Below are 23,546 nucleotides of genomic sequence, written 5' to 3'. Positions count from 1 at the left end.
AGGTATGTCCAACCTGGTCAAAAGCAGATTTTCTTAGTTAAACCCATTACTGCTTTGCACTGCGATTACTGCTTTGCACACTCTTGTCATTCTCATGATGTGCTTCAAGAGGTAGTCATCTGAAATGGACTTCCAACAGTCTTGAAGGAGTTCACCGAGAGATGCTTAGCACTTGTTGGCTCTTTTGACTTCTGTCTTTGGTCCAGCTCACTCCTAAACCATCTCAATTGGGTTCAGGTCCGGTGATTGTGCAGGCCAGGTCATCTGGCGCAGCACCCCATCACTCTCCCTCTTGGTCAAATAGCCCTTGATGCCTTCAGTGTGACTCTACAATTTTCATAGTCATGAAAATAAAGAAAACTCTTTGAATGAGTAGGTGTATCCAAACTTTTGGTCTGTACTATATATATATATATATATATATATATATATATATACAGAGTTGAAACCGAAAACAATAAAGCCAAATCAGACTTCACAATTTTACACCACAGTGATGTAAATCTATTTATTTAGTTTGTCTTTACCCATGATGGCTTTTTTAGTGTTTCTCTCTGGATGAACAAGGATAATATAGCACTTTGGGGCAAATATTGCCACCAGTAATCCAAAACTAGAAGCTAGAATGGCAAAAATCTCCACAGCCACTGCATATTTCCCTGGAGAGCTCACATATGCTGGAACAAATGCAATCCACACAGCACAGAAGATCAACATGCTAAATGTGATGAACTTTGCTTCATTAAAATTATCTGGAAGATTTCTCACTAGAAAGGCTAACAGGAAACTTACTGCTGCTAACAGGCCAATGTATCCCAGCAGCACAGAAAAACCAGCCACTGAGCCAATAGTACATTCATATACTATTTTAGAGCGGATATACTGGTTGTTTTTATGTGGTGTTGGAGAGGCAGTTGATAACCAGACTGCACATATCACAACCTGAAGTGCTGTTAGGAGCAGAACTGTGCATCTTTGTTGAGCTGATCCAAACCTTTTCATTGCACTTTTGCCCTGTGGTGGAGATGACTTAAACACAGCTATTACCACCATAGTCTTGACCAGAATGCTGGAAATGCACAGGACAAAGCTTATGCCAAACACAGCATGTCTAAACTGACATGTCCACAGCTGTGGTTGGCCAATGAACAGTAGTACACACAGGAAACACATTTTGAGTGAAAACAGCAGCAGGAAACTGAGCTCTGAATTGTTTGCACGTACAATTGGAGTGTTATGGTGATGATAGAAGATGACCATCACAACAGCACAGAAGCAGGTGCCAAGCAGGGAAGCAGTGGTCAGAGAGATGCTCAGAGGATCCTCATAGGACAGAAACTCAACTACTTTAGGGACACACTGATCCTTTTCTGGATTGGACCAGAACTCATCTGGACACACTGTGCACTCAATAGCATCTGTGAGTAGCTGAGAATTTTATATTCATTATATTCTTAAATTCAAATTTCGCCAACAATGATCATCTTACCTGTTTTATTAGAAATATCTCCATCTCCACATGGCATGCAGTCAAAACAGCAGACAGGAAGGCCCTTCCTTGTGGCTTGTCTGGTTCCTGGGGGACAGCTCTCACTGCACACAGATGGTGGGGGCTGAAAGAGACCATCTGTTATTAATCATTTGTCTTGAATCTTTATATAATAACAAGTTTGGTATTTCCATTAATTTATTCTCATTTGTCCTCTCATAGCTTTGATTGAAATTAAGACTTTATATCTGCAAAAAGAATACCATTAATATGCAATGTTACATTTTTTGGCTCAAAGTTCCAGTAAATTGCATCCTCATCCAGTGTCAACACCATCCCTTTTGTCGAATCTTCATTCACTACACCAACTGCTTGGACCCCTACTGATCCGTCATAACTAGGGTACCAACTCAACACATCATAGATCGCCAAAGCATCTCCATTTTTATCAAATGACACTTGATCCCCAAAGCTTGTGGTGAAGTTCACTTTCTTTAGGTAATGAACCAGCTGTATAGTTTGTAGATGGAACATGTATTACATATTTATCTGAAATTTTAATAATTATACAGCACGTATTTTGCTTTCCACATTAAGGTCTTCTGTATACCTGAAGAGAATCTGCACTATACCTGTGGGTCTTACCTGCCAGGGTTTCAGGTTGATTGCGTCGGCACAGCTATTTCTACTAAATGGTCCTTTCCCCTCTTCACACTGCATCAGGTCATGAAGTGCATGTGCCAGGGCATAAACTGCCTTATAGACATTATAAGCTGCTCTCAACCCAGAAACATCAGTGTATGGTGTGTGTGTTGTGCTCAAATCCTCCTGTCCTGTACAAACCTTTTTAATTTGTTGTTTGTGTATCTTAGTTTCAAAACTGCACACAAACATGTTCTCCCAGAAGATCCTCAACATATTGTTTTTTGGATCATTGTTGGGACGAAGATGTAACAGAAACTCATGAAGTCCCTGTATCTCTCCACGCCTAATGGCGATGCCTAGTGTGCCCCTCAGGAAGGGCAGGAAATGTGGAGTGTGAAATACAGGTGCAGTGGCCCAAGCTTCACTGGCAATCCACTGTATGCCTGTCAAGTTTTGCAGAACCACTGCATCCATTAAAGGCACCACACAGGATAAAGTAGAAAAAACAACCACCACCTTAGCAGTAGAGGTCTGAATAACTCCTAATATACGTTGAATATTTCTGGGGTTATTATCATTGGACAGGATTTCAGAAAAAGCAACACAACCTCCGAACACCTGCATTTCCTGCTTGAAGGACAAGTAAGCATAGATTCCGTAGTCATCATCACTATAGAGGAGACCAACCCAGGTCCATCCAAAAAGCCTCAAGATCTGAACCATAGCCCGCACCTGGAAGGCATCACTGGGGATTGTTCTGAAGAAAGAGGGGTACTTTGTTTTGTCACTCAAACAGGAGCAGGTGGAGTAGTGACTTATCTAATTAGAAAAAAAGGAGAAGGCATGGAACAGAGTAATGAAGACATTCAGATGCAAAAGAAAGTGTTAGAAAAAATGACTGAAAAAGTGCACAAAAAAAAACCTGCTTATAGAGTATTTTTAATTTTTTTAATCCGGTCTTACTATAGGTACACGGAACAACCCCAGAACACTGGAAATTGCAATGGATGGAGTTGAACTTGGATCCCCCACAATCCCAATGACCGGAGGAGGGCCAGTGCAGTTGAGGTTGGAGAATGACTCCTCTGTCCCACTAGCAAGGGATATGGCAGCCCGGAATGCCATTCCTAGCATCAAACAGTTGTCATAAAGATGGTATCCAAGAGTAATATTAGGCAGCAGGTTTGGATTCTTATTGATCTCATCTATAGCAAAAACCATGGTCTGTGCATGCTGGAAGCTTTCCATATTAAATCTAAGAAAAACAAGATAAAGAGCAATAATAACTAAAAGACAGAAGGCATTATTACATCATGTGAACAAGTTAACAGATTTAAAAATGGCAAGAATCTTTATCATCAATTAAATAAAAAATCTGTCTCTCTATATGTTATTTTGTAGTTATGCTGTTATTCTGGACCCACTTACTTTTCACAGTATGGTGGATCTGGCTCTGTTCTAAAGCTGAGCTCTGGGAACACTGTGAATAAGTGAACGTCAAACAGGCCTCCAAGTATAACATCTCCATCCTGGTACACTCCGTTCAGCCTGAAGCGTCCCTGACGCTGACAAGTATGTGGTCTGAGGATTGAAGCTGCAGAGACATAGTTCAAGGACAGATACAGGCAGATGTTTAGAGCGATCCACATCTCTCTGTTTGTGACCCACTCACCCATTTGCGTACTATTATATGATAAAGGTTGTGGGGTGTTGCTTTCAAAGAACAGGTGGTGCCAAACAGGCAGAGGTGGAAAGTAACACATTACAATTACTTATGTTACTGTAACTGAGTAGCTTTTTTGAGTACTTCTACTTTTTTTTAAAATCTATAATTTTACTTTTACTTAAGTATATTTTGTTTGAAGTTTTGCACTTTGCAACATTTTAAAACACATTCATTAATGAGTAAAAAACAACAACAACAAACTGCTCCCTGGATACTACTGCAGTAATTAATTGGCAGGAGAACAAACTGGTGCTAAAATCACAAGAAAGATGCAGACGGACAAGACAGGCATTAGTGGTGCAGATGTAGAGGATTATAATGTAAAAGGAGCTCATTCAAATACTGAGGTGCTAAACCATTCAGGGCTTTATTGTATAATAAGCAATATTTTAAAATCTATACAATGTTTGATATATTTTTTTGATGAAAAAATGCAATTTTACAATTGCTAGAAATGTGGCTTTCTAAGGAAAGATTGCGATCAAATAGCACACCTAGGTTCCTAACTCATGACGAAGAATTGACAGAGCAGCCATCAAGTCTTAGACAGTGTTCTAGGTTATTACATGCAGAGTTTGTAGGTCCTATAATTAACCGTCTCTTTCATACTTGCGATAGCTCAGCATTCTCCACCACCATTCATTGCAGGCCATCAGATCGATTGTTAATTAGAATCGAGAGATCTTTGAGATGTGAAAGGATACTTGCTGCCTCAAGGCCCCCCTTTCTTCCTTTGTTTAATAACAGGAGAGTTACATGGCGTTTCGGGAGAGGAGGGATAACTACTTCAGGCGGCATATTATCTGTACAACCCATTTCTGAATCGAGGTAATCATGCAAATTGTCACTCAAAAGTTTGTTTGAAACTTGCTGTTTTATCGACGCAGCTTTAGCAGGATTAGCATTGGCTTGATACACGTTCTTCTTTTTCCTCTTTTTTAGATTTTCCCATTTTCAATCATTATAATCTTAATAAAAGCCTTTATGCATCAAAAGAAAGATAAACAGTTTTTCTTACCCCACTACAATTCAAGTTATTAGTTTGAGCTCTTCAAACTGGGTATAGTCAAAGCGCCATCTTGGCCATCCCCCCTGGAGGAGCGTGTTAGGTTCATGCCTTTGGTCAGACTGACGACATCACAGAAGGACTATCGTTTTAGAGGGGAGGAGCAATCTCAGATTTGTATTAAAGATTATGAAGGCAAACTTTTTTTTTTGTGTGGATTGACTTGGATTGACACGGATGAATAGCAAAACAGCAATGTGCGCTAACAAAATAAATAGTCAATTTTGATTTCATGTGTACTTTAATGGCGATGAAAATAACCTCTTTGCCATTAAAGTGAATTTACTGAACCTAATCATAGGAGCTTTATTAAATGCTCATAAAAATAAATGAAATACATGCAATCAGACATACTTATGCCACTTTTCCACCGGAATTACCCGGAACAATTGTACCATTTCCCCAGGAACTACTTTCCCCCCAGACCTGTTGCTTTCTTTGTTTCATCCGCAGTCTAAAGTACCGGGAAGATTAGGGAAATAGTCTGGTGACGTCGGTCTGCGCACTAGTGATGGGAAGTTCGGATCATTTTACAGACTCTGACTTTTGAGTCTCGTTCAGCAAAATGAACAAATCTTTTTTCAAGTCATTTCGTTAATTTTAGCAAAATTTAATTAAAATATTACGTATTACTTCCCCACCACATCTAGTACTTATGCAAACGTTGATCACACTACAAACAATACAAAACTAAAATGCTATAAGATACAGAAAAGATTAAATCATTCTTTACCTGGGTCGTCTGTGATTAGCTCACCTCACCTCTTGTCTGACAAGTCTTCGGGTTTAAGTCATTCCTTAATCTCGTGACAGACCTATACACTAAACTGAGTGGCAACCTCCTGCGCTCTCGTGAAGCCCATATGGAAGTGACTAAAACTGCAATTCATTGACTGGCCGCTTGAGGCTGGCTGCTAAAGGGAGTCAATCCCATAAACTCCCTGCCCAACTGCCCAACTTTACAGCAGAAAAAACATGTTTACAGCCTGGTGCAAAAAAAATATTTTGGTCTATATAGCTATATATGCCCTTCATGACAACTGTGAGAGGGGTGCATTTATTTATAACTCATCTGTTTAAATTACATTAAGCCTTAAAGTTCTGCAGAATTAAATGTGGGCATGGCTTCACCAACCAGCTCCCGCCTTTTTGCCTATTTTTGATTACCCCAGATTGACACGTGGTGACGCACTGCAAAGATGGCGATGGCCCGCTCCGCTCACTTTTGGTTTAAAAAAACTCTCTTCGGAAACCTATGGGTGACGTCACAGACACTACGCCCATGTTTTTTATACAGTCTATACACTAAACCAGTGGTTTTCAACCTGTGGGCCGCGGCAATTATTTTCTGTTCATTTGCAGTCCATTCTAGGGCTGTGCGATTAAAAGGAAACGTCCTAAAATCACGATTTGAGCGTGCGCGATTTCTAAATCGCTTTATAGCACAGTTTTCCGTGGCCCTGACCTCCCATAGTATGCTATCTGATCCAATCAGAATGCATTGCGCCTAGCGCGAGAACAGAGACTGGGCATATGCCTAACTCCAGGTTCACACACTGTCTGTGATGCGCCTTTTTTCTGAGCCAATGTTGATGGATCAGAGCGTTCTCACTGCGGTAAAAGGCTAGAAATAAAAATGTGCGAAAATAATTCATGTCCAACACATGAGCATAGAGTGAATTTGTTAGTGAACAGGATGCAGTTTAAGTGAGAGGAGACACGTTTTAAGTGTGAACGAGCAAAGGAAATCTGCGTGCGAACAGAGAGATTCGCACTCGTGCATTATTTTAATGTGCTTTCGCGTTATATTTATGCGCTCTCACTGCTGACTGCAAACACATAGCCTACTGTATACACACTGCAAACACCTGAGGCACCGCTACAATTAATGAGCTCTATGAAGAATGCATGGCAAAAAAGAAAAAAAAGTCCCTGTATACAGGATTTTTTTTTTTTTTTTTTGCCACAAGTCTATACATTTTTTTACATCTTCACTATAGTGATAATTTTGACTTATGTCTGTTCTAGAGATGTTACAACTTTTTGATAAAGCTCTGATTGGTTTTCTTTTGGAAATATGTTTAAAATTAATCCTGAATGCATTTATGACTGTAAAAGCATATCGGTGTGTGTCACAATTGCAAAATTGATCAAAAAAATCGCGATAGTTTTTTTTTTTTTTTGTCCATGTTTATTCAATAAATACAGTTTAAAATCTAGCTTCTGAGTACTAAGTTATTAACCCAACAATAGCGGGGTCAGTTAATTTTTTTGAAGTGGGCCGCGCAAACATATGTGTTTGGTTGTGTGGGCCGCGAGTTGAAAAAGGTTGGGAACCACTGCACTAAACCAATGCAGTCTGAGCTGGAAAGAGAATTGATTAGTTCATCTTTCGGGTCTTCGGGTCAAGTTTGACTCATTCCTTAATCACGTGACAGACCCATACGCTATTTCTGACATTTCTGTCACTGTTTTTTTGTTACTGTTTTGTTACTGAGGATCTGTGGTGTGTTAATATTTTATGAATAAATAAAACCCTGTTATAAATAAATAAGTAAATAGTAATTTATAAGAAAATAAACACTAGGCTGAATAATAAAATAATAATCCAAGCTTACAATACAAAGTATTTATAGCCTAGTTCGTTCATCTTTACTCCAATTTTGAGTTTTCTGGTATAATAATTGCTTTTCCTAGGCAAACTTGACATATTGGTCTAATATATGTATAAGATGATTGCTCAAAAAGGACATAATGACATTAATTAAAAGCAAATAACATTTTGAATCCTAAACAAATAACACTACAGTTCTATAGTCTAATCTGAAGGGTGAATTCAAAAGACTAAAACAAACAAACAAGTCAAAATGATTTCGCCATCATATGGACAAATTTTAAAGCTAAACCAAATTTGTATTACCACATTCAGTGTTATGGATAAGTACCATCATTAAAGAAATTAAAAGCAACAATTAGAAACCAGAAATGCATCAATAACTGTACGAGTAAATAATAATTATAATAAAAATATAATAATAATTACTATGCACCCATTTGTAAGGAATGTTGTAAATTAACTAATTACTCTGGCCAATGATGTCACGTCATGGGACAAAAGAAAGAACAACCCGAAGACCCGAAAGATGAACTAATCAATTCTCTTTCCGGCTAAAGACTGCATTGAATGACACAGGTGAACTACTACTAGCAGAACAGAAACCATAGAATATTGCGCATGCACGACTGAACGAATCACCCCCCAAGACTACTCGTTCTTTCCAAGTCACATTAAAGATTCGTTCAAAATGAACTAATCATTCAAGAATGACAAATCTCTACTGCACGCATTTCTAAATACAAAGTACGCTGATTTTAGACTTGCATCCTCGGTAGTTCAGACTTTGTGCATTCGACTCGGGAGTGTGATGTCCGTGATGACGCAAATCCAGTAATAAGTTCCTGGTTCCTGCGGAGGAAACACATCGAGTACCAGTCCAATGTCCCTGGTTCCTGGGTAAAGTTCCAGAGGTGGAAATGCGGCTTTAGAAGTTTTTGCATCTTAAATCTGCACATGCATTTTAGCCAAGCGGCAACCTCCCGTTCTCTCTTGTGAAGCCAACAAGGAAGTGACTTAAACTGTAGTTCGTCAACTGGCCGCTAGAGGCTGGCTGCAAAAGGGAATCAGTCCCATAGACTCGCGAGTTAAAATGTGTTTTAAACTTTACAGCAGAAAATAATGTTTACAGCCTGGTGCAAAAAAATTATTTTGGTCTGTATAGCTAATTTTCCCCTTAATGATAACTGTGAGGGGGGTGCATTTTTTAATAACTCATCCGTTTAAATTATATTAAGCCTTAAAATTCTGCATAATATAATGCGTAGCCACTTGAGTGATGGGTGGATTGTCACTGCTGTCACGCTCGGTGGGCGAGGCAGCCCCTGCCTCTTTGCCCATTGTCGAATATCAGGGAGTGACGCGCGGTAACATGCTGCCAAGATGGCGACGGCCGGCTTCACCTACTTTTGGCTTCAAAAACGCTCTTGAGAAACATATGGGTGACATCACGGACAATGTTTTTATACAGTCCATGATTTTAGCGTATAACTGAACTGCAGTAATATTATATCTGTACTTCATACTGCAAATGGAGATGCACTTAATTGGACTGCAGTTATTCTGCTGTTGAACTTTAATGAACTGAAGTTATATACTTCATTATACTGCAAATCTACAGTTACTTTATTGTACTTAAGTTAAACTACTGCAGTTTTACTGCAATTGTACTTCAATGTACTGCAGTTATTTTTTGTAACTCTGGAAGCATTTAAAACTGTCCGAGAATGATGCAGAAATCATTACAAGTACCGACCGTGAAAGACCGTTTAGTACTGTATCGCATGTCTCCTTTGAGAAGAGGAAGGGGTAATTGGTTGTTGCTGGTTACTGAATGATGATTAAAATCTTGAGATGACAATCCGTCTTTGTCAGGTGATGTCGTACTTGCGAGAAACAAATTGCATTATGGGTATCGCTACCATTTGAAAGGTTTCAAAGCTGAGGCATTTTGTAGATGAAAAGTAATCATTTTCAACTGTTTAATTTCAGTGATATCTATTGGTTTGTTTCTGTTTCTCTAGTATGATGATTTAACTGGTATTAACTTATATATATATATATATATATATATATATATATATATATATATATATATATATATATATATATATAATGTTTTTTTTTACAACAGAGGTGAAAGCAAAAACAATAGAGCCAAATCAGACTTCAACATTTTACACCACAGTGATGTAAATCTATTTATTTAGTGTTTCTCTACCCATGATGGCTTTTTTAGTGTTTCTCTCTGGATGAACAAGGATAATATAGCACTTTGGGGCAAATATTGCCACCAGTAATCCAAAACTAGAAGCTAGAATGGCAAAAATCTCCACAGCCACTGCATATTTCCCTGGAGAGCTCACATATGCTGGAACAAATGCAATCCACACAGCACAGAAGATCAACATGCTAAATGTGATGAACTTTGCTTCATTAAAATTATCTGGAAGATTTCTCACTAAAAAGGCTAAAAGGAAACTTACTGCTGCTAACAGGCCAATGTATCCCAGCAGCATAGAAAAACCAGCAACTGAGCCAATAGTACATTCATATACTATTTTAGAGCGGATATACTGGTTGTTTTTATGTGGTGTTGGAGAGGCAGTTGATAGCCAGACTGCACATATCACCACCTGAAGTGCTGTTAGGAGCAGAACTGTGCATCTTTGTTGAGCTGACCCAAACCATTTCATTGCACTTTTGCCCTCTGGTCGAGATGACTTGAACACAGCTATCACCACCATAGTCTTGACCAGAATGCTGGAAATGCACAGGACAAAGCTTATGCCAAACACAGCATGTCTAAACTGACATGTCCACAGCTGTGGTTGGCCAATGAACAGTAGTACACACAGGAAACACAGTTTGAGTGAAAACAGCAGCAGGAAACTGAGCTCTGAATTGTTTGCACGTACAATTGGAGTGTTATGGTGATGATAGAATATGACTATCACAACAGCACATAAACAGGTTCCAAGCAGGGAAGCAGTGGTCAGAGAGATGCTCAGAGGATCCTCATAGGACAGAAACTCAACTACTTTAGGGACACACTGATCCTTTTCTGGATTGGACCAGAACTCATCTGGACACATTGTGCACTCAATAGCATCTGTGAGTAGGTGAGAATTTTATATTCATTATATTCTTATATTCAAATTTTGCCAACAATAATCATCTCACCTGTTTTATTAGAAATATCTCCATCTCCACATGGCATGCAGTCAAAACAGCAGACAGGAAGGCCCTTCCTTGTGGCTTGTCTGGTTCCTGGGGGACAGCTCTCACTGCACACAGATCGTGGGGGCTGAAAGAGACACCATCTGTTAAGTCATTTGTCTTGAATCTTCATATAATAAAAAGCTTGGTATTTCCATTAATTTATCCTCATTTGTTTTCTCATAGCTTTGATTGAAATTTAGACTTTATATATGCAAAAGAATTCCATTAATATGCAATATTACATGTTTTGGCTCAAAGTTCCAGTAAATTGCATCCTCATCCAGTGTCAGCACCATCCCTTTTGTCGAATCTTCATTCACTACACCAACTGCTTGGACCCTTACTGATCCGTCATAGCAAGGGTGCCAATTCAACACATCATAGATCGCCAAAGCATCTCCATTTTTATCAAATGACACTTGATCCCCAAAGCCTGTGGTGAAGTTCACTTTCTTTAGGTAATGAACCAGCTGTATAGTTTGAAGATGGAACATGTATTACATGTTTATCAAAAATTTTAATTATTATACAGCACATATTTTGCTTTCCACATTCAAGTCTTCTGTATACCTGAAGAGAATCTGCACTATACCTATGGGTCTTACCTGCCAGGGTTTCAGGTTCATTGTGTTGGCACAACTGTTTCCACTAAATGGTCCTTTCCCCTCTTCACACTGCATCAGGTCATGAAGTGCATGTGCCAGGGCATAAACTGCCTTATAGACATTATAAGCTGCTCTCAACCCTGAAGCATCAGTGTATGGTGTGTATGTGGCATTCAAATCCTCCTGTCCTGTACACACATTTTTAATATGTTGTTCATGTATCTTAGTTTCAAAACTGCACACAAACATGTTCTCCCAGAAGATCCTCAACATATTGTTTTTTGGATCATTGCTGGGACGAAGATGTAAAAGAAACTCATGAAGTCCCTGTATCTCCCCACGCCTGATGGCGATGCCTAGTGTACCCCTCAGGAAGGGCAGGAAATGTGGAGTTTGAAATATGGGTGCAGTGGCCCAAGCTTCACTGGCAATCCACTGTCTGCCTGTCAAGTTTTGCAAAACCACTGCATCCATCAAAGGCAGCAGATAGGATAAAGTAGAAAAAAACAACCACCACCCTAGCAGTAGAGGTCTGAATAACTGCTATTATACGCTGAATATTTCTGGGGTTGTTATCATTGGACAGGATTTCAGAAAAAGCAACACAACCTCCAAACAGCTGCATTTCCTGCTTGAAGGACAAATAAGCATAGATTCCGTAGTCATCATCACTATAGAGGAGACCAACCCAGGTCCATCCAAAATGCCTCAAGATCTGAACCATAGCCCGAACCTGGAAGGCATCACTGGGGATTGTTCTGAAGAAAGAGGGGTACTTTGTTTTGTCACTCAAACAGGAGCAGGTGGCGTAGTGACTTATCTAATTAGAAAAAAAAGGGAGAATGCATGGAACAGAATAATGGAGACATGCAGATGCAAAATAAATTGTTAGAAAAATACAGTGAAAAAAAGAGCAAATAAAAAAACTGCATATAGAATATTTATTTATTTTTTCATCCACTCTTACTATAGGTACACGGAACAGCCCCAGAACACTGGAAATTGCAATGGATGGAGTTGAACCTGGATCCCCCACAATTCCAATGACTGGAGGAGGGCCAGTACAGTTGAGGTTGGAGAATGACTCTTCTGTTCCACTAGCAAGGGATATGGCAGCCCGGAATGCCATTCCTAGCATTACACAGTTGTCATAAAGATGATATCCAAGAGTAATATTAGGCAGCAGGTTTGGATTCTTATTGATCTCATCTATAGCAAAAGCCATGGTCTGTGCATGCTGGAAGCTTTCCATATTAAATCTAAGGAAAACAAGATAAAGAGCAATAATAACTAAAAGACAGAATGCATTATTACATAATTTGAACAAGTTAAAAGATCTAAAAATGGCAAGAATCAACATTCTGAAAAAAAGGTAGAGGTAGAAGGTAACAAATTAAATTTACCTGCGTTACTGTAATTGAGTAGTTTTTTGTGTACTTCTACTTTTTTTATCTGTAATTTTCTCTTTAAGTATATTTTGTTTGAAGTTTAGCACTTTGCTACATTTTAAAACACATTCATTACTAAGTAAAAAAACAAACAACAAAAACAAAGTGTTTCCTCGAAACTACTGCAGTAAATAATGGGAAGGAGAACAAACTGGTGCTAAAATCACAAGAAAGATGCAGACGGACAAGACATTAGTGGTGCAGACCCAGCTGAAAACAAAACCCTGTTGTATTCTGCTGAAATTGAACATGAATGAAACAAAGTGAACCCCTGGCCATATTCATGCTATATTATGCAGTGCCCGCTGTCTAGGGAGACCAAACAACATAAACCCTTTGCAAGCATGTATAGGTAAGGTGTATACTTGCATTGGTGGTTAAAATGAAGCTTTGACAATTTTGCAAAGGTTTTGAGTGTTTTATTTTGTCTGCGATAATATCTGAATAGTTGATTTCAATGATGTATCAGTATACATATATAAAAAAGAGTGCCCTGGGGCCTGTACAATGAAGCAGACATGGGGACTTGTGACTTGGTGACTTGGACTCGAGTTGACTCGAGTCGCTATTTTTAGGACTTGAGACTTGACTCGGACTTGGAAGTTAAAGACTCGGGACTTGACTTGACTTGAGACACGATGACTTGAATGACTTGAGTGTTAATCACATCATGTTTTCATTTTGAATATAAAATATATAAATTATTTTTTAAAATAAAGTTGATTACTCAGCTGGAGCGCAGGCTGAGAATAGCGTCGTGACTGGATCAGGACACTATCATCAGTCATGCCCTCTCTACCTTACACACCACGCCCACTTAAATCAGATATCACATCACATCAACATGTCAGCCTGAGAGGTACCGAGGGTCATCGCTTTTGTCTTCAATAGTTTGCGCCTAAAAACGCGTGGAAAACGCTAGTCGCGCCGCTTTCTACTTCTTTCCAAAGCGCTCGGGCAGAAGTGCTCCTGGGGCGTCTGTCGTGGCTAAGCAACCATGACACGCTCTCTCTTTAGATTTGCAGCACTAAAAATCGCTCGCAGTAGCTCTGCTACTAAATTCATTTCAAAATGGCAATCCATATACAGCTATGAACAGCTGTTCCTTCATCTTAGCTGAGCTTTCAACGGTGATACGAGAAAGGATGAAGCTGATTGGTTAGTTATTGTCACATGACCTGCGGAGCGCTTGCGGCATTCTGAAAAGTTTAGATGTTGAGCGCGTTGCTTCCATTATGAGCGTGCATACCGCGCGCCTACATTGGAAATAACGAACTTGCGCGCACAAAAGACGTGATGTGAACGGCCCCCAATGATCCACTAGCAGGCCGTCAAAAAAACGCATTCCAGGGGCGGCGCTAGGGTTGGGCTAAGGGGGCATAAACCCCGAATATTTTGTTACCTTGTCTTTCTCGTAGAGCAAAACAGTTAATCAGAAAAACAAATGTAGCTGCCGCGATTACCCAATCATGACAAGTGCATATTATATATATACAGTATTGTTCAAAATAATAGCAGTACAATGTGACTAACCAGAATAATCAAGGTTTTTAGTATATTTTTTATTGCTACGTGGCAAACAAGTTACCAGTAGGTTCAGTAGATTGTCAGAAAACAAACAAGACCCAGCATTCATGATATGCACGCTCTTAAGGCTGTGCAATTGGGCAATTAGTTGAAAGGGGTGTGTTCAAAAAAATAGCAGTGTCTACCTTTGACTGTACAAACTCAAAACTATTTTGTACAAACATTTTTTTTTTCTGGGATTTAGCAATCCTGTGAATCACTAAACTAATATTTAGTTGTATGACCACAGTTTTTTAAAACTGCTTGACATCTGTGTGGCATGGAGTCAACCAACTTGTGGCACCTCTCAGCTGTTATTCCACTCCATGATTCTTTAACAACATTCCACAATTATTTCACAATTCTTGGTTTTGCTTCAGAAACAGCATTTTTGATATCACCCCACAAGTTCTCAATTGGATTAAGGTCTGGAGATTGGGCTGGCCACTCCATAACATTAATTTTGTTGGTTTGGAACCAAGACTTTGCCCGTTTACTAGTGTGTTTTGGGTCATTGTCTTGTTGAAACAACCATTTCAAGGGCATATCCTCTTCAGCATAGGGCAACATGACCTCTTCAAGTATTTTAACATATGCAAACTGATCCATGATCCCTGGTATGCGATAAATAGGCCCAACACCATAGTAGGAGAAACATGCCCATATCATGATGCTTGCACCTCCATGCTTCACTGTCTTCACTGTGTACTGTGGCTTGAATTCAGAGTTTGGGGGTCGTCTCACAAACTGCCTGTGGCCCTTGGACCCAAAAAGAACAATTTTACTCTCATCAGTCCACAAAATGTTCCTCCATTTCTCTTTAGGCCAGTTGATGTGTTCTTTGGCAAATTGTAACCTCTTCTGCACGTGCCTTTTTTTTAACAGAGGGACTTTGCGGGGGATTCTTGAAAATAGATTAGCTTCACACAGACGTCTTCTAACTGTCACAGTACTTACAGGTAACTCCAGACTGTCTTTGATCATCCTGGAGGTGATCATTGGCTGAGCCTTTGCCATTCTGGTTATTCTTCTATCCATTTTGATGGTTGTCTTCTGTTTTCGTCCACGTCTCTCTGGTTTTGCTCTCCATTTTAAGGCATTGGAGATCATTTTAGCTGAACAGCCTATCATTTTTTGCACCTCTTTATAGGTTTTCCCCTCTCTAATCAACTTTTTAATCAAAGTACGCTGTTCTTCTGAACAATGTCTTGAACGACCCATTTTCCTCAGCTTTCAAATGCATGTTCAACAAGTGTTGGCTTCATCCTTAAATAGGGGCCACCTGATTCACACCTGTTTCTTCACAAAATTGATGACCTCAGTGATTGAATGCCACACTGCTATTTTTTTGAACACACCCCTTTCAACTAATTCAACTAATTGCCCAATTGCACAGCCTTAAGAGCGTGCATATCATGAATGCTGGGTCTCATTTGTTTTCTGAGAATCTACTGAACCTACTGGTAACTTGTTTGCCACATAACAATAAAAAAATATACGAAAAACCTTGATTATTCTGGTTAGTCACATTGTACTGCTATTATTTTGAACAATACTGTATATATATATATATATACAGTACAGAATATAAATATGACGTATTTTCAGTTGTTTCATACTTTTTTGTTATGTACAGTACAGACCAAAAGTTTGGACACACCTTCTCATTCAAAGAGTTTTCTTTATTTTCATGACTATTGACTATTGTAGAGTCACACTATAGGCATCCACAGTCACCGGACCTGAACCCAATCGAGATGGTTTAGGGGTGAGCTGGACCGCAGACAGAAGGCAAAAGGGCCAACAAGTGCTACGCATCTCTCGGGGAACTCCTTCAAGACTGTTGAAGACCATTTCAGGTGACTACCTCTTGAAGCTCATCAAGAGAATGCCAAGAGTGTGCAAAGCAGTAATCAAAGCAAAAGGTGGCTACTTTGAAGAACCAAGAATATTACATATTTTCGGTTGTTTCACACTTTTTTGTTATGTATATAATTCCATATATAATTCCACATGTGTTAATTCATAGTTTTGATGCCTTCAGTGTGAATCTACAATTTTCATAGTCATGAAAATAAAGAGAAAAATTTGAATGAGAAGGTGTGTCCAAACTTTTGGTCTGTACTGTACATAACAAAAAAGTATGAAACAACTGAAAATACGTCATATTTATATTCTATACTCTGAGAGAGAGAGAGAGAGAGAGAGAGAGAGTGTGTGTGTGTGTGTGTGTGTGTGAGAGAGAGAGAGAGAGAGAGAAAGAGAGAGAGGAGAAATGTAACAAAGTTTAATGTTGTATGTAAACTGTGTTTGAGAGAGAGAGAGAGAGAGAGGTGTTCAGAGAGGAGTCTGTTGGATGTTTAGTTTTATGGACTCAATGTTGAAAATGTAAAACATTTCAAACACTGTTGGCAGAAGTGAAAAATAAATAATTTTAGGAAGTTACAATTTTGTTTGATTCCATTATGTATTTTACTGAACATGAGTATTTAGAATGCAAATACAAATTATTTTAATTTACTGACAGTTACTTATATCTTGTCTTTTAACTTTATTAAGATCAGATTCTGCAGGTAAAATAACAATATTAAGGTGACTTGACTTGGACTTGACTTGACATAGCTTGTGACTTGACTTGACTTGACTTGCCCAAGAAAAAAATACTTGGGACATACTTGAGACTTGAAGGTTAAGACTTGAGACTTACTTGAGACTTGCACATGTGTGACTTGGTCCCATCTCTGCAATGAAGCCACTTTACAGTAGCTGGCTAGCCAGGTACGTTTCAGTTTTGTTTTTAACCAATCCTGGGTTTTAGGTACCATGAAAGTTGTTTGGCTTTTAGCAGAATTCATTGCCTTAGTAATTTACGCTCCACAGCTAACCTGCTCTGGGGCAGGTTCTCTTTCTAATATTCGTTCGGTATCTCACTATGGGACCGCCTCAGGCGTGGCCGATCACGGAAGCACCAATATCACCATGTCTGCCAACCATGGCAGACCAATCACTGCAGCAATCAGCGAGTCCTGCTCCCTGTATATAAACCGCAGCTACCTGCCATTTCGTCATTCTCGCATATCTCTTCTCCCTGCAGAACAGGCAAGCAGGGCAAAGTTTGTGAGATACCTCACTTCATGTTATCAGAGAACCGGGGTTACTTTAGTGACCTAACGTTCTCTTTCTAACATTCGTTCGGTATCTCACTAGGGGATATAGACAACTCCCGTATTGCCGATATGCAGACCAATCGCTGCAGCGATCAGGGAGTCCTGCTCCCTGTATATAAACCGCAGCTACCTGCCATTTCGTCATTCTCGTTCTCTTCCCCGTGAAGATTTCGGAAGCTGTCCTCAGCAGACTTGGAGAATTAATGCTAAACAGTTTATGATGGAGCCGCAAGGTAACGTCCCAAACGCAATATATTCTTAACGTTTGTCGAGTGACCTAATACTTAGTGTAAGATAACTAACGCGTCAAGGCGAGTTTTCTACTTTAAGTTTCTCTACTTATTTTTTTCGAGTTTTGGGCGCGCTCACCAAGCACCAAAAAAGTAGGAAAAGATCTCTCTGTCACAGCACAGCTCCGTACTAGCTCTCACGTTGTGGTGGGCTTACCGTACGAAGAGAGTGCAGGCTTCATGGCCACTGCAAAAGAGCTGGAGAGCCCCGGAGGACAGGGCCGTCCTCCTCATCTGTGTACGTGCGGAATGTTAATTTCTGCGAAAGATTCACACAGTCTCTGGATCTCCTGCTTGGGTGCTAAACATGCTCAGGCAGCGTTAACCGACCCCAAGGGCTGTCCCCACTGTGCAAAGTTCTCGGTCAAAACCCGAGAGCGAAGGCTTCGCGTTGCAGTAGCTGGGAAGTCGGACCCATGCCTCTCTGCTCAACCCAGAGAGGAACTGATGGATTGTCCACAGGCCTCCAGCTCCTGGGGTGAGATGATGGAGGTGTCACCCGTCCTTCCCCCGCTGTTTGGAGATCCGTTAGCGGGAGAGGAAGATGACGATGACGAAGTTTTGTCGACCATCCTCGAGGACGAGGATGACGATGATGAAGATGCTATTCTTCCCCCGATGCAGTTGTGTCCTCCGAGTGCACAGGATGAGATAAATTTATGATTAATTTAGTTTCTAAATTTAAAGCTTGTAGCTAAAGATCAGACATGTCAGTGACTCGTAATGTGAGCGGGGTGGAGGCCAAGGCAATCATGAATATATGGGTTTTTAATAATTGACTAATAATTAGGGCCGGGACTTTAACGCGTTAATTGAGATTAATTACACAAAAAATAACGCGTTAACTAAGATTAATTAATTACAGAAAAAAATTCCCACATTTTTAATAACTTATTTTTGAACCGCGGAACGTTTCTCACTGGATGAGTTTCGGCGGACCGATTATACTGGAGCCCCAACTAGCGTTCGCATATCACCACAGCAAATCGAGCCTCAAGTATCACCTCAACGCAAAACATATAGCAGCTAGCGTGGACTTTACACTTTATGTTGAACTATGTATTATTTTGTTGGTGCAACAGTTTATGTTGGAATCTTTATTGTTTTGGCCAAGGTTATTGAGAGTTGGTCTTAGTATGTTATGGCCTCTGAAGCAACAGAGAGATGTTTTCTAATAGTCAGTGTTTCCAATGTTCTGAATGTAATTGACAGTATTGTGTTTTACTTAAAAACATTTTACAGAAGGTTCCAGCACCTATGAGCTTCCTGAATTTCTGAAATGTACTATTTCTAAATTGTTTCTAAATATGCTATTGCTACACTTCATGGCAAAAATTGCACTGGTCTGCTAGACTTGGTTGAACAAAAATAAACAATATTTTGTTGCTTAAGTTTATGTATTCAGTCATTATTCAATGGTATACTATAAATCCATGTGAAAAAAATTACTTCTCACTGTTCTCAGGTCAAATATTAATATGCGATTAAAATGCGTTTAATTTCGATTAATTAATTACAAAGCCTCTAATTAATTAGCCTAATTTTTTTAATCGAGTCCTGGCCCTACTAATAATACATCAAGCTACAAATCACACAGATTAAATATGCATACGACAATACAGACAGTAAACTTTGTACAAGACATAACGGAATCCAAATAAGGGAGAAAAAGAGAGAGAGAGAGAGAGAGAGAGAGAGAGAGAAAGAGAGAGAGATCACAGAATGAGCTCAGGTATGAAAATCACAGACAGTAAACCATAGCAGCCAACAATTCAGATCATAGACCAACTTTAAAGCAGCATTTAAATCTCCATAGAAAAATGATACTTGCAAAGTGTCCAGTGTGCGTGGTCTTTTCGTGACGCTTTGTGCGCTGGTCTTTTAAAACCAGCGTGCGCGTGCTGGAGACCGGCGCGTGCTGGAGACCGGCGCGTGCTGGACCAGCGTGGTCCTTTGTCTTCCGGCCTGGGGCTGCTGCGGAATCGCGCGGTATTTGAAAGGTTCAACAAACAATGTTCCAGAATTCGTCTTCCTTGTGTTGAGAGGCGAATAGTTGAATAAACTTAGTAAAGGAAAGAAAACAAAACAACGAAAACGAAAGCTTACGGAGGAGCCATGAGACTGGCTCCTCTCAGTCCCTGTGCTGAGGGGGACGGCGATATGAGCGTTGGTAGCAGCCGGTTAGCAGCGTGTAGAAGAGAGAAGAAGAGAGAGGGCGGTTCATCCCTGTGTTTTAACCACAATAGAAAGAGGATACAGACTTCAATTCGCTGTAAATCCTCCTGTGTTCAATGGAGTGGTGATTTCAGTGGCCCAAGGGGAAGCAGCTCAGGTAGAGGAAGAAAAGGAGTGATAAGAATTTAGAGGAAGAAAAGGAGTGATAAGAATGATTCCAATGGAGGAAACCAGGTGGGCTTCTACTCCCTTTATTTTGTGATTCCCAAATGAAGGGGAGGTCTCCGTCCCATTTTAGGTTTACGGGTCCTCAACAAACACCTCAGAAAATACAAATTCAAAATGCTTTCGCTCAGAACTTTGTGTCAAATTATTAGTCAAGGGGATTGGTTCACCTCAGTGGACCTCCAGGATGCATATTATCACATAGATATTTTTCCTGCTCACAGGAAATATCTAAGGTTCGCTTATCAGGGAACAGCATACAAGTATTTGAGAATCCCCTTTGGCATGGCTTTAGCACCCAGGGTATTTACCAAATGTGTGTAAGAGACTCTGACACTGTTAAGGAACAGAGGAGTCTGAGTTTCATCATATGTGGATGATCTGCTCATCTGCGCACCATCTCCGCATCAAGCAGAGAGTGATACACACACACTAGTGACGCATCTGGAGAGATTAGGTTCCAAGATAAACCAAACGGGAAGTTGTTTAATTCTTTCACAGGAAATAATCTACTTGTGTCTCAGGTTGAATTCAGTGAGGTTTCGAGCGTTCCTATCAGAAGAGCGCATCAAAACATTTCTCAACTGCCTCTCACTCTATCAACGAGAGAGTTTAGTCTCTTTCCGAATGTGTCTTCGACTACTGGGTCTAATGGCCTCAACAGTGTCAGTGGTTCCCCTGGGACTGCTGAGAATGAGGGATTTTCAGAACTGGACAGCATCACAGGGCATTCGCCCCACAAGCCATCTCAGCCGCAGAGTGCGAGTCTCACCAGAATGCATGAGCGCTCTCTATCATTTGAGAGCCCCGTCTTTTCTCAGGACAGGACGTCCTCTGGGTCCTGTACTATTAAGGAAAGTGGTGACAACAGATGCATCTCTCACGGGCTGGGGGGCAGTGTTCAAGGGCAGAACAGTGAGGGGAGTTTGGTCTTTGGCATTGAAAGAGAATCACATACATTTTCTAGAACTACTTACAGTGTTACTAGCTCTGAGACATTTTGTGCTTTTTCTCAAGAATCATCACGTTGGTCAGGACAGACAATACAACGGTGATAGCCTACATAAACAGACAGGGAGGAGTGCATTCTCACAAGCTCCATTTGTTAGCGAATGACCTATGTGGAGCAGCAGGAACCTCCTGCCATTACGTGCGACGCATGTTCCAGGAATAATGAACAGGGAAGCAGACTTACTGTCCAGAGGGAATCCTCTGTACAGGGAGTGGAGACTCCACCCCCAAGTTATTATTCGGCCAGCTGCCGTAGATCTCTTCGCATGGCGCGAAGACGCACAATGTCCCGTTCTTCTCTCTGGTGGGCAACGATGCACCGTTGGGTGTGGACGCTCTGGCCCACGAGTGGCCAGACGTATTACTTTACACTTTCCCTCCATTGAGCCTGATCGAGCCAACACTACTAAGGGTTCAGGAACAAAAACATGTAATGATTCTGATCACGCCATACTGGCCGGGGAGACTTTGGGTGGCAGAGATTGCGCAACTGCTCTACGACTAGCCATGGCCATTACCAGCGCACAGGGATCATGAGAGGCTAAATCTGGATGCAGCTGGGATACCTCCAAAAGTGATTGAGACAATTCAGAATGCGAGGGCTGCCTCAACGTGCTCTTTATATTATCTCAAATGGAAAAAGTAACTTTTAGAACTAACCCTGTGTTTGTACCCAAAGTGTTTGAATCAGTGAACCTGCTAGCTCTTCATCCACCACCCTTTGCATCCCCAGAGGAGGAGACATTGCACACTTTATGTCCTGTTCATACTCTGCATATGTACGTTCAGAGAAAACATACACTTCGTAAGAGCAATCAGCTGTTTGTCTGTGGGCTGATTCTTACAGAGGAAGACCTATCTCCCGTCAACGCCTTTCCCATTGGGTGGTGGAGGCTATCGTATTATGTTACAATAATTCGAATTTGGAGCCCCCAATAGGACTACGAGCAAACTCTACTAGAGGTATGGCTTGTTCCTGGGCTCTGTTTAGAGGCATCTCTATTCAGGATATTTGCGTGGCAGCCAGCTGGTCTTCTCCGCACACATTTGCTCGTTTTTATAGAGTGGATGTGACAGAGCCCTCTCTGGCCAATTCAATTCTAGAAGTGAGTAGTCAGGTTGTAAAATGCAATTTTATTAAAGGGCGAATTCCTCATATTATTGTTTTTTCACCTCCGTCAGGAGCTATGACTCAGATAATTACTCAGCCTTTCTTAGTCTGCTTCGTCAGCATATCGGCAATACCGGAGTTGTCTATATCCCATAGTGAGATACCGAACGAATGTTAGAAAGAGAACGTTAGGTTACTAAAGTAACCCCGGTTCTCTGATAACATGAAGTAAGGTATCTCACAAACTTTGCCCTCCTTGCCTGTTTTGCATGGAGAAGAGATATGCGAGAATGACGAAATGGCAGGTAGCTGCGGTTTATATACAGGGAGCAGGACTCCCTGATCGCTGCAGCGATTGGTCTGCCATGGTTGGCAGACGTGGTGTTATTGGTGCTTCCGCGATTGGCCACGCCTGAGGTGGTCCCATAGTGAGATACCTCACTTCATGTTATCAGAGAACTGGGGTTACGTTAGTAACCTAACGTTATGGTCTGGTTTAGATATCCAAAAACCAAAATTTTTAAATCAGCTTCAAGCAAAGTGAGATATTTCTGGCGCAATAAATCCACTCCACCTAATTGCTCATACTCCAAATTAAAGGATGTTTCATAGTAAAAAAAATTTAAAGATCAATTTTGTCTGATACAAATGCCCCAGAGCATGCTTTTAATGTGAAACTAGCCACAGCTAGACAGCATTTCTTATCAGACCTTAAATGGCAAAATTATAGAAAAGGTTATTTTTAGTCAGCTGAACAAATACTTAAACTCAAATGGATACCTGGACAATTTTCAATCTGGTTTCTGACCCCATCACAGCACAGAGACAGCACTCATTAAGATAATAAATGATATTCACTTAAATTCTGACTCTGGCAAAATATCAGTGCTGGTATTGCTAAATCTCATTGCTGCATTTGAAAATGCCGATCATAACATACTACTAGAGAGGCTGAAAAACTGGGTCTGGCTTTCTGGGATGGTACTCAAATGGTTCAGGTCATAGAAGGGAGAGTTAATAGTTAATTAATAGGATGTGCCAGAACTTTCTTCAGTTAAACAAGGAGAAGTTATCGCATTTGGAAAGAAAGATAAAGTTTTCAAGGTGAATACATACCTTGACTCTAGGGGTCACACAACTAAAAATCAAGTCAGGGATCTTGGTGTGATTCTGGAGACAGACCTCA

General features: G+C 40.4%; 1 protein-coding gene across 2 annotated transcripts in view; it reads right to left on the bottom strand.

Annotated features, from left to right (window-relative positions):
* Window positions 1-433: 433 nt before the first annotated feature.
* Window positions 434-23,546, bottom strand: part of LOC113061833 (extracellular calcium-sensing receptor-like) — a 64,593-nt gene continuing 41,480 nt past the window's right edge. The window contains exons 1-8 of one of the 2 annotated variants that reach the window (XM_026231291.1): window positions 11,368-11,961; window positions 11,005-11,232; window positions 10,724-10,847; window positions 3,563-3,728; window positions 3,098-3,389; window positions 2,867-2,953; window positions 1,490-1,613; window positions 434-1,418 (exon numbers count right to left, since the gene is read on the bottom strand). In XM_026231291.1, the coding sequence (XP_026087076.1) occupies window positions 505-1,418; window positions 1,490-1,613; window positions 2,867-2,953; window positions 3,098-3,389; window positions 3,563-3,728; window positions 10,724-10,847; window positions 11,005-11,232; window positions 11,368-11,841 (2,409 nt within the window). In that variant the 5' untranslated portion in view covers window positions 11,842-11,961 and the 3' untranslated portion in view covers window positions 434-504. Of the gene's footprint in view, window positions 1,419-1,489; window positions 1,614-2,866; window positions 2,954-3,097; window positions 3,390-3,562; window positions 3,729-10,723; window positions 10,848-11,004; window positions 11,233-11,367; window positions 11,962-23,546 lie in introns of those variants that run through there. The other variant, XM_026231290.1, reaches the window with a different exon arrangement.

Source organism: Carassius auratus, chromosome 43, assembly GCF_003368295.1.
Source record: "Carassius auratus strain Wakin chromosome 43, ASM336829v1, whole genome shotgun sequence".
NCBI classification, from domain to species: Eukaryota; Metazoa; Chordata; class Actinopteri; order Cypriniformes; family Cyprinidae; genus Carassius; species Carassius auratus.
Note: the sequence above shows the minus strand (reverse complement) of the source record. Positions and strands in the feature narration are given on the sequence as shown.